Consider the following 12,183-nt stretch of genomic DNA (forward strand, 5'->3'; position numbering starts at 1 on the left):
ATTCAATTATAAGATGTAACCAATTTTTTAAGGTTGCTAAATGTACATATAGTTATCTTTTAGTAAACCTTATAGAGTGAGGAGGTTATATCGTCAATGTATATACAAGTTAAACTCTATCAAATCACTCGATTAGGTACTACCATCTTCACATATTAAATATAAAAAGATGATTTTACCTAGAAAAAGAAGATGAAAATTAAATAAGAAATACTGAAGTAACATATAATAGAAAAAAGAAACCGTTTTAATAACTAAATTTACTGATTTACAAGAGAGACACAACAAAGTTACATTATAATTGCAAGTAGTTGTACCAAATCCACCATTTAGTTGGACTAAGTTGCCTAAAACATTCCAAAATCCCTGTTTGACTTTAAACTAATCTACCTCCTAATCCTCGTAATTAACATTATAAATAGATAATCACTGCATTAACACTTCATTAATTCCTCTAATCATAACATACAGCTTTTAAGCTTTGAGAGAAATGGATACTTGTATAAGTTGTCTCATTGTGGTTATACTATCACTACTCTCTACTTTTGCTAATGCAGAATTTCATTACCATGAATTTATTGTAAGTATTCATTCACCTTTTCTTCTTTATAATTAAGAAAAAAAAATTCCAAAATTGTCCTGAAACACTTTTTTTTTTTTAACAGGTTCAAGAAACTAGTGTAACTAGGCTATGCAGAACCAAGAATATAATTACAGTGAATGGACAATTCCCAGGGCCAACCTTGACAGTTCGAAATGGAGATACATTGTTTGTTACTGTTGTTAATAGAGCTCGTTACAACGTTACCATTCATTGGTATTACCTTATAAGTGAAAAATATATTTTTTTAAACTTATCATTGCATAAAACTTAGACTCTTGTGAATTTCCGTGCAGGCATGGGGTTCGTCTAATGCGAACACCATGGGCTGATGGGCCTGAGTATGTTACACAATGCCCAATTAGACCAGGAGGATTTTACACATACAGATTTACTATTGAAAATCAAGAGGGTACATTGTGGTGGCATGCTCACAGCAAATGGCTTAGAGCAACTGTTTATGGAGCATTAGTTATTTTACCTAAACAGGGTTCTAATTTCCCTTTTTCACTGCCCCAGAAAGATTTTCCTGTTATTCTTGGTAATGCTTCTTTCTCTTTATCTTTTCGATTTAACTTATATACACTGACAGTGAAAACAAACTTTTTGCACTATTTTTATTACAATCCAAATTTGATATGACTTTATGTTATCATTTTGTATAGGAGAATGGTGGAACAGAGACATTATTGCAGTACAAAGACAAGCACAATTTACTGGAGCAGCTCCTAATAATTCTGATGCATATACTATTAATGGTCAACCTGGTGACCTATACAGATGCTCTACACAAGGTCCTTACTACATAAAACATAAACGATTTAACTCATATACACTACCCGTGAAATGACTAATTCAGAATCGAAATGTAGGTACTGTGAAATACTCTGTGAATCCGGGAGAATCAGTTCTCCTGAGGGTGATCAACGCTGCACTCAATCAACAACTTTTCTTCTCAGTTGCAAACCACATGCTCACTGTTGTGGGTATTGATGCTACTTACAACAAGCCTTTTACAACTAATGTCATTATGGTTGGACCTGGACAAACAACTAATGTAATTCTAACTGCTAATCAGTCCCCTGGCCGATACTACATGGCCGCTCGTGCCTATGCCACAGTCAGAAATGGGCAATTTGATAACACAACTACCACTGCAATCCTTGAGTACAAAAATCTGAAATCAGGCGCGAATTCAAGGCCTTTATTGCCTCGACTTCCTGCCTTCAATGATACAGCCACAGCCACCGCTTTCGCTAACAGATTGAGGGGAACTCCTAACAGTAATAGAGTTCCCAATCAGATTGATGAGAACTTGTTTTTCACTGTTGGACTAGGCTTAGTGAATTGTACCCGTGGCCCTAGATGTCAAGGGCCTAACAATACGCGATTTGCTGCTAGCGTGAACAACATTTCATTTGTTATTCCTAGAAGAACTTCATTGCTCCAGGCCTATTACCAAAAAACTCCAGGGATTTACACATTGGACTTTCCACGCGTTCCACCGGTGCAATTTGATTACACGGGCAATGTTTCACGAGGACTTTGGCAACCAAGATTTGGAACCAAGTTGTACAAGCTCAAATTTGGTTCTAATGTACAAATTGTGTTGCAAGATACTGCTATCTTCTCAACAGAGGATCACCCTATACATCTTCACGGATACCATTTTTGGGTCGTTGGACAAGGTTTTGGTAACTTTAATTCTCAAACTGATACTGCCAACTTTAACTTGAATGATCCACCTGTAAGGAACACAATCGATGTTCCTGTTGGTGGATGGGCAGTCATCCGTTTCGTTGCTGATAATCCAGGTAAATAACCTGATTTCATCATTAAAAATGTTCAAGTTTTCAAATTTTGTACCTGTTTTGAGGATTTGATTGATTTGTTTGCAGGGGTTTGGTTGTTACACTGCCACATTGATTCTCATTTGTCTTGGGGCCTAGCTATGGCATTCATCGTCGAAAATGGAATAGGAGAGAAACAGACAATGGAACCACCTCCACCAGATCTACCACAATGCTAAAAATATATAATCAATGTTAGATTCAGAAGAATCACATGTTTTGCAATTATAGCAAATTGTCCTAGTTATGTTTTTTGTCCTAAAATTAAGCAGTTATTAGTGTGTGTATTTGATATTTCCCCTATGTGTGAGCCATCAGGATTTAGCCTTGGCTTTATTGAGTTTGAAATTCATTAGTCTATGATAAGTGTTCATCAAGAAAGAGTCATTTTGACTTCATATATTATATAGTAATCACAATCTTGGTTTATCAAGTTTCTTACTTGAACTATCAGTTGTGTGAGTTTTCACTTGAACTATCACCAACGATTTATTAAAATACACCTTAACTATCCATTGTTCCCTTTTCCTACATGGAATATCACCATATCGTTTAGATAAGAAACTTAGACACATGATAGTTTAGGTATGAAACTTAAAAACTGACATATTTTGCGTGTGTTTTTGACTCTTCACTCTATTTATCAAAACACACCTCAACTATCCATTGTTCCGTTTTCCTACATAGAATATCACCATATTTTAGATAAGAAACTTAGACACATGATAGTTTAGATATGAAACTTAAAAACTGACATATTTTGCGTGTGTTTTTGACCCTTCACTCTATTTTCCCTGAGATTAGTCACTTTTAGCTGTTTTTTTGAGGTATGGTTAAGTAGGAATTTGATCGTACGTGAATACTAACTAACGGAACTGTACACAAACCGCAACAATACTACTAAATAACTTATTCAACTAGCTGTATCTTCTGAAAACTAAGCAGACAATTCTCTAAAAATACTATCTTCATCTCAATTTATGTGACACAGTTGAATTTGAATATAGTGTCCCACATTTAACAACAATTTCAAAATCTGAATATAAAAAAAATTATGTTAAAAGTTTCAAATAATGCACAATCTAGATTTAATTGTAAGTGCAATGTCAACTTTATTTTGGTCAAAACAAATCTTTTGAAATAAATTAATAGAAAAACTTAGCAAATATCTCATAAATATAATTAAATTAATTACAAATACATACCCCTTACTTTGATGCCCCAAAACAATTACAATTGATGCATATATACATACTAGTTCCAGACACGTGCGTTGCACGTGTTCCCAAGCTAAATTGCATGAAGTTGTTGTAACGATGTGTTTGTATGACCTCTTTGATATTAAAGATGAAGAAACCACAAATAGTGTGAAAGAAAAATAATTATATGTTAAATGGTGCGTACATTTTGATTTAGTAATTTGCTGATAGAATAAAAATAGATCAACAAAAAAATAATTACAAATTAAAATAATTAATTAAGAAAAATATATAGAAAACTTTCACATATATAAGAAAATATTAGGCAAAATAGAAGGCATACCACTATATAAGAAAACTCACATTTATAAGAAAACTTTCAAATTTTCTTTTCAAGAAAATCAAAAAAGTCTTTCTTTTGTAATGGAAGATATATGTACGTTTTTCTTGTAAAGACGGTTTAACTTAACTAAGAGAAAAGTAATTAATTAAATTGGACAATTTGAACTTAAACTTCATATTAGAATTAAAATGAATTAAATGAAAGAAAATGAAGGATAGGAATCAAAGTCTCAAACATCTTTACATATTTCACCAGTAGCTAGAGACTTTTAGTAGATGAATATGGTCAATATATTAAATTAAGTGTATTTAATTATTAAGTAACCCTTCAATTTCTTCAAATTTTATAATTTCAAAGAGTGTTATACTCTATACAAATTTATAGGATAATTCTAGTAATCTAACCTTAACTTTGTTGCTTCACACTTTTAATAGAACTAATAATTCTATTTTTACTATAAAGTTTGTAAAATAAAATAGTAAATCAAGAAAAAGTACTTTAAAAGCTATACAACTTATGTGGTTATCAAAGCAAGAACAATTATCAACCATGCAAAGACTTAAATCATAAAACTCAAAGTCTTATTGTGTACAATAATATTTTATTTGTAGTTATTTATTTATCAAATAGGAAAGAAAATAGAAATTTTTTAATGGTAAATAAAAGAACACCTCTAAAGAATCAACAAAAATATTATAAAATGAAGCTAAAATTAACAATGTGAAAGAAAAAGAGATGACAACTTTCTTTATTCTCTTCCAATTATTCAAGATCTCTTCGATAGGATATAATTGAGGGACTCAAAGGATTGTCATGAATATGTCATTAACCCATTTCATGGATGAAAGGTGAAAGTAACAAGTATATTATTATGAACATCAACAAATGTATAATATCTTCATTTCTAATATAATAACACAAAATAAAAATTCCACTTGAACACATAGAAGAGAAATCTTAGCAGATCTTAGTTAATCTACAATAAAATTATCAAACAAATATTAAGATACAATAAATGAAGAGAAGTAGCTATCATCAAAACTAAGACAATATGTATCATGACATAATTTACGGATTGGAAAATTAGTGAAGCACACAATGGTATTTATAGCCAAGATATATAAAAACTCAAAAGTCAAGTTAGAAAAAGATCATTAAAATATCATTTAATCTCTTTATTAAAGAAGTGAAAGGACACTTTATTTTATTCTTTAAAAATGGTTAGATTTCCAAAACTATTAAAATCCAAATTCGTAGTTATTCTTTAAAGTTAAAACGTATGACTGTAAGTATTCAACATATGTACTAATACACATAAAAGAACATGAAGAACCAATTTTGAAACTGTTAAAACATTTATTGTATGGTAGTCAATATATACTTAGCATTTATTTAAACATATATTTACATTTTTTTTTACACAAATTATTAAAGAAGTATTTTCTTTATTTAAAGATAAAAATGTTTAATTAATTATATTAGATGAATTTAATTAAATATTTATAGCCATTTCATTTAATGTAGGGGTAAAATGGTAATTCAACTTTTAAATTTTAAGCTTCATGCTTATAATAATATATGATAAGTCCTCGGAACATGGGTTGCACGTTTGTCCCCTAATTGACAGTACATAACTATAAATCTTTATCAAAGACTTACTCTTTTACGGGTCTAGTTGTTGAAAATATTATGCGGGATTTAACATGCTTACCGTCAAAATAATTAATTATAAATATAAATTGGAATTAGCTTGATTATATTTATATCTTAGAGAATGAAGAAATGAAGAATATAAAAATATAGTAATCAATTACGAAATTATATTTAAAAACTCAAAAAGATGGAGATATGAAAAATAAAAATTCACTTACAACTTCATACTGGAGAATAGTCATCTTGTAAGTTGCAATTATGATAATTTATATATTTCTCTACAAAAAGAAGATTAATATGCATGAAATTTTAAAAAATACAAATAAATGAATCAGTAATAATTCTTACAATTACAAATTGATAATCAAAATTTTACAAATGATGTAGACTAACCTAATGTAGAATGAAAGATCAACACAAATTTAGATCAAAGAAGAAATATAAATAATGTTGTGTGAATGGCTTTGATAGACTCTTCATTACCCCACTTATCTTACAAATTAACATTGAATTAAGGTTATTATACTTTTCATTACCCACATTTAATTAAATAGGTATTATTATTTAATTCAATTTAGGGATAGGATAAGGGCAAAATGGTAATTCAAACTTTGAGTTAAGGAGCTTCTCACTTATAGTAATACTAGTTTCTGAGCACTTGCTTCGCACGTATGTTTCATGTGAGTTTTTATAGATATGTTAGAATGACTAGAATTTTCTGGAAATATATGTGTAAATTGTAATGAATAATAAAATGTAACAATTACAAAATAAGAATAAAGACTTACGGCAATGAAACATTTATAGAAAACTAAATTAAGAAGTCTAACAGAGAGAAAAAAAGATAAAAGAAGCTAAATATTTAAGAAAAAATACAATATAGACATTATAAGATTGATGTATATATATATGAAAAAATAAGTACAAAATTAGTACATAACTCTTTGAGTTTTTATTGACTCCTTCCATATCCTATCAAAATTCAAGAGTCTTCATCATCTACTTTTACTATAGAATAATAATAGCCTAATAATCTTGGTAGGGATTTCATGAGATAAAGAAGTTGAATTTATATAAATAGAATTGAAGGAATATCAAAAGATATCTTAAAGTTTTAGTTTAAATATTTGGAGGTTATGAATATGAAAAGATGAGAGTTATGAATATTAAGAGTATAAAAGTTGAATAAGTAATTAGAAAATAATAATAAATAAATGAAGAATATGAAAAAAAATTAAAGTTAGCAAATCATGTAGAAAGAACAACTAAAGTTCTTATCATGTAATTAAGCATCAATAAATTTAAATTTGTGAAGCTAGAGTCATTCTGTAACAATAATCAAGAGGACATTATCAATGTCTGTCTCTATTTTGTAGATTTGCACCATTTAAATTATTAAATTTCGTTATTTATTATAAAGGATAATACTTTATCCACATCAATTATATTATTCATGAGAGGGGTTAAGGAAAAAGTTATAAGAAGAGGAAAAGTAAAGAAATTTAGGTAAAGATTTTTTTTTAAAAAAATAATTATTATATACATATAGATTATAGATGATAAATATCAATAAATTAGATATTTAATTAGGAATTAATCTTAGAAAGTCTAAAAGTTATTAACATTTAATTAAATTTATACAATCAAATATTGAAATATTTTATAACAATTTAATTTATAGAAGGGTTAAAATCGTAATTCAACTTTCAACTTTTTTGTTCTCGCTTTTAGTAATATATGATATGATGATTTGTTGTATCATTAAAGTTTCTTGTTAAAAAATCACTTATTTGTTAATGATAATATAACAGTGTATATATATTTTTGTGGTATCATTTAAATTTATTATTCATACATTACTTATTAATCAATGATACTATAAGACTATATCTAACGAAAAAATATTTAAAATGTAATCTAGCAAAAAAATATTTAACAACACAACAAAGGAACTAACAAAGAGAAATATAAAAACAAAAAATTAGTTAACCGGAGAAAGAAAAAGAATAAAATATTTATAATTGTTAGGAAGAAATAAATCAAAATAATTAAGTCTTTGATCATTATTTACTTCATATTTATTTTTTTCATTATCGCTTTATGGAGCATAAATTTTATGGATTATTCTTATTTTGTATATTCTATTTGTAGAATTAAATTGATGTAAAAATAAAGAAATTTAAAGTATAAATAAATTAAAAATAATAAATCATATAAGGAAATTAAGCAGATAACTTAATTATTAAGTTGAATATTATATTAATTATGTGGGAGGCTATGCGGTATAAATTTTTTGTTCCGACTGTGTATGTTCAAAATTATTATGAAATGGGGTATGTGCGTGTAATATTTAATTATTTATGCTATTTAGTGTACTTTACTTCATTTATCATCTTATTCAAAAAGTTAAGGGATCTCATTTCTCAAATTCAAAATCTTAAAAGATGGAAATGAATTTTAATCTTTTATTTCAGGAAATATATCCTCATTAGCTTACCAAAATTTAACAAAATATATTAACCATATTGAGATATACATTATTTAACCAGAAATTTGATTTCCTTATCATATAAATTTTTTTTGTTACTATAATTTTTAACACGATGCAAGAATTTTACTTTTTATTGTACAATTTGACTGAAATTTATCATAACTATGAAGAATTTTTTGTATAAATTATCACCTTATTTCTTTTTTTTATAAGCATCACATTTTCTTGAGCTTATTATCAATAAATTTATTTTTTTTTAAAATTTATTTTTCCTCAAAATTTGAGTCATGGCAGAAAAAAAGATTTTAGGCCGTCAAAAGATTTCAATGGTCAAAATAGAAAATGAAGATGCTCGATACACAATATTTTCAAAGCGTCGATCAACATTATATAAAAAAGCTAGTGAATTTGTTGGGAAATACGATATTGATTTGGGGATAACATTATTTTCTCCGACTGATGAACCCTACTCTCTTTTTTTCACCCTACACGTGGTGTTGTTAATAGTCTTTTAATTCCAAATACACAACCAAGTGAACGTAATGTTTTTCTATTGCAAGTTCTCGAAATAGCGTGAAGGAACTAAGAGTTGAGCTTGACGAGCTTGATAGCATAGAAAGGGGTCTATCTAATCCAACATCTAGCACTGAGGAAACTGACATGAAAAAATGTGGGAATCTATTATGAAATGAAGAGGAGGTGTATGAACTCGAGCTTTGGTTGAACTCCGTTAGTTTTGATTTGAACAATTGTTTATCGCAACCGGAGAACAATGGTTCTTCCTCTACACAAGCACCTCCAGAAAATGATGGTTAAACATACATTGATTCCTAATACATTGAACTTCATGCGTTGTAATAATTAGAGTCAAAGTCATACATTTCAAATATTTTTTTTCTCTCTAAATTAGTGATGCATGTTATACTTGAATTCGTTAGTGATCTTCATTTGTTTGATGTTTCATTCGTTTGTTAAAATAGCCATGTACTATTTGAGAAGCCGCCTTTTTGTTACTTGTGGTCTGGATGACTAGGTTTAGTCGAGCTTGCGCCGTTGTATTTTGTTCCTAATTATATCAATATATTGATTAGTGATTTGTTTGACTTACTTTCTTCATTAGAGAATTTTTTTTTCGTAACAACTATTATTATTTTCAGTTTCTATTATAAAATTTAGGAAAAATTACCTAATACGATGTATGATTGAATCAAAGTAATTTGTACTTCATTCAATCATTTACACATCATTTTTACCCCAACTTTTTTTTATTCCCTACCATATCCAAAAATTACAAAAATCTTTCTTTTTCACAATTTCTCTCACTTTTCCGGATACATCACTATCACCACATCCCCATTCCCTCGATTTTTTCTCATGCTTAATATCACTACATTCAACTATCTTCATCCCTTCTTTCCGATTGGAAGTTATTGAAAAGCCTTCTTCATCAGAACTTCTATTTTATCCATTTTTTTTCAACTAAATTTACTGATTTACAAGAGAGACACAACAAAGTTACATTATAATTTCAAGTAGTTGTACCAAATCCACCATTTAGTTGGACTAAGTTGCCTAAAACATTCCAAAATCCCTGTTTGACTTTAAACTAATCTACCAATCCTTGTAATTAACATTATAAATAGATAATCATTGCATTAACACTTCATTAATTCCTCTAATCATAACATACAGCTTTTAAGCTTTGAGAGAAATGGATACTTGTATAAGTTGTCTCATTGTGGTTATACTATCACTACTCTCTACTTTTGCTAATGCAGAATTTCATTACCATGAATTTATTGTAAGTATTTATTCACCTTTTCTTCTTATAATTAAGAAAAAAAAATTCCAAAATTGTCCTGAAACACTTTTTTTTTTAACAGGTTCAAGAAACTAGTGTAACTAGGCTATGCAGAACCAAGAATATAATTACAGTGAATGGACAATTCCCAGGGCCAACCTTGACAGTTCGAAATGGAGATACATTGTTTGTTACTGTTGTTAATAGAGCTCGTTACAACGTTACCATTCATTGGTATTACCTTATAAGTGAAAAATATTTTTTTTTTACATTATCATTGCATAAAACTTAGACTCTTGTGAATTTCCGTGCAGGCATGGGGTTCGTCTAATGCGAACACCATGGGCTGATGGGCCTGAGTATGTTACACAATGCCCAATTAGACCAGGAGGATTTTACACATACAGATTTACTATTGAAAATCAAGAGGGTACATTGTGGTGGCATGCTCACAGCAAATGGCTTAGAGCAACTGTTTATGGAGCATTAGTTATTTTACCTAAACAGGGTTCTAATTTCCCTTTTTCACTGCCCCAGAAAGATTTTCCTGTTATTCTTGGTAATGCTTCTTTCTCTTTATCTTTTCGATTTAACTTATATACACTGACAGTGAAAACAAACTTTTTGCACTATTTTTATTACAATCCAAATTTGATATGACTTTATGTTATCATTTTGTATAGGAGAATGGTGGAACAGAGACATTATTGCAGTACAAAGACAAGCACAATTTACTGGAGCAGCTCCTAATAATTCTGATGCATATACTATTAATGGTCAACCTGGTGACCTATACAGATGCTCTACACAAGGTCCTTACTACATAAAACATAAACGATTTAACTCATATACACTACCCGTGAAATGACTAATTCAGAATTTTAATGCAGGTACTGTGAAATACTCTGTGAATCCGGGAGAATCAGTTCTCCTGAGGGTGATCAACGCTGCACTCAATCAACAACTTTTCTTCTCAGTTGCAAACCACATGCTCACTGTTGTGGGTATTGATGCTACTTACAACAAGCCATTTACAACTAATGTCATTATGGTTGGACCTGGACAAACAACTAATGTAATTCTAACTGCTAATCAGTCCCCTGGCCGATACTACATGGCCGCTCGTGCCTATGCCACAGTTAGAAATGGGCAATTTGATAACACTACTACCACTGCCATACTTGAGTACACAAATGTCAACTCGGGGGCGAATTCAAGGCCTTTATTGCCTCAACTTCCTGCCTTCAATGATACAGCCACAGCCACTGCTTTCGCTAACCAATTGAGGAGCATCCCTAGCAATAATAGAGTTCCCAATCAGATTGATGACAACTTGTTTTTCACTGTTGGACTAGGCTTAGTGAATTGCACTCCTGGCCCTAGATGTCAAGGGCCTAACAATACGCGATTTGCTGCTAGCGTGAACAACATTTCATTTGTTATTCCTAGAAGAACTTCATTGCTCCAGGCCTATTACCAAAACATTCCAGGGATTTATACATTGGACTTCCCACCTGTTCCACCGGTGCAATTTGATTACACGGGTAACGTTTCACGAGGACTTTGGCAACCAAGATTTGGAACAAAGTTGTATAAGCTCAAGTTTGGTTCTAATGTACAAATTGTGTTGCAAGATACTGCTATTTTTTCAACAGAGGATCACCCTATACATCTTCACGGATATCATTTTTGGGTCGTTGGACAAGGTTTTGGTAACTTCAATCCTCAAACTGATACTGCTAACTTTAACTTGATCGATCCGCCTGTCAGGAACACAATCGATGTTCCTGTTGGTGGATGGGCAGTCATCCGTTTTGTTGCTGATAATCCAGGTAAATAACCTGATTTCATCATTAACAATGTTCAAGTTTTCAAAATTGTGTACCTGTTTTGATAATTGGATTGATTTTTTTGCAGGGGTTTGGTTGTTACACTGCCACATTGATTCTCATTTGTCTTGGGGCCTAGCTATGGCATTCATCGTCGAAAATGGAATAGGCGAGAAACAGACAATGGAACCACCTCCACCAGATCTACCACAATGCTAAAATATTTATATTGTAGCAAATTGTATTAAAATTAAGCAGTTCTTAGTGTTTCTGTTTGTTGTTTTCTCAAGTGTGAGCCATCAGGATTTCATTTGTCTATGATTAATGTTCAAGTACCAACCAAGAAATGAACTTTACTTCACCTTACTAATCACAATCTTGGATTCTGTCAGCATCAGATAGTAGTATTGAACATT

General features: G+C 30.2%; 2 protein-coding genes across 2 annotated transcripts; both read left to right on the forward strand.

Moving 5' to 3' along the window:
• The first annotated feature begins 474 nt into the window (after positions 1–474).
• On the forward strand, positions 475–2,832 carry LOC107021808 (laccase-3-like). Its single transcript, XM_015222523.2, has 6 exons — positions 475–580; positions 666–817; positions 898–1,142; positions 1,267–1,395; positions 1,474–2,415; positions 2,500–2,832. Exons 1-6 carry the CDS (start codon positions 491–493, stop codon positions 2,628–2,630), a joined length of 1,689 nt encoding a protein of 562 aa, XP_015078009.1. The 5' UTR covers positions 475–490; the 3' UTR covers positions 2,631–2,832.
• Positions 2,833–9,803: 6,971 nt separating this feature from the next.
• On the forward strand, positions 9,804–12,137 carry LOC107021857 (laccase-3-like). The gene is made up of 6 exons (XM_015222576.2): positions 9,804–9,938; positions 10,021–10,172; positions 10,253–10,497; positions 10,622–10,750; positions 10,829–11,770; positions 11,856–12,137. Exons 1-6 carry the CDS (start codon positions 9,849–9,851, stop codon positions 11,984–11,986), a joined length of 1,689 nt encoding a protein of 562 aa, XP_015078062.1. The 5' UTR covers positions 9,804–9,848; the 3' UTR covers positions 11,987–12,137.
• Positions 12,138–12,183: the final 46 nt, after the last annotated feature.

Source organism: Solanum pennellii, chromosome 6 (assembly GCF_001406875.1).
Source record: "Solanum pennellii chromosome 6, SPENNV200".
Lineage (NCBI taxonomy): Eukaryota > Viridiplantae > Streptophyta > Magnoliopsida > Solanales > Solanaceae > Solanum > Solanum pennellii.

Excerpts from the sequence above, each read along its gene's own strand:
- LOC107021808 (XM_015222523.2), top strand. The coding sequence starts at position 491 with ATGGATACTTGTATAAGTTGTCTCATTGTGGTTATACTATCACTACTC. Across the intron at positions 1,396-1,473 it reads ATACAGATGCTCTACACAAG|GTACTGTGAAATACTCTGTG; the intron begins GTCCTTACTACA and ends ATCGAAATGTAG. Across the intron at positions 2,416-2,499 it reads TTTCGTTGCTGATAATCCAG|GGGTTTGGTTGTTACACTGC; the intron begins GTAAATAACCTG and ends ATTTGTTTGCAG.
- LOC107021857 (XM_015222576.2), top strand. The coding sequence starts at position 9,849 with ATGGATACTTGTATAAGTTGTCTCATTGTGGTTATACTATCACTACTC. Across the intron at positions 9,939-10,020 it reads TTCATTACCATGAATTTATT|GTTCAAGAAACTAGTGTAAC; the intron begins GTAAGTATTTAT and ends TTTTTTTAACAG. Across the intron at positions 10,751-10,828 it reads ATACAGATGCTCTACACAAG|GTACTGTGAAATACTCTGTG; the intron begins GTCCTTACTACA and ends ATTTTAATGCAG.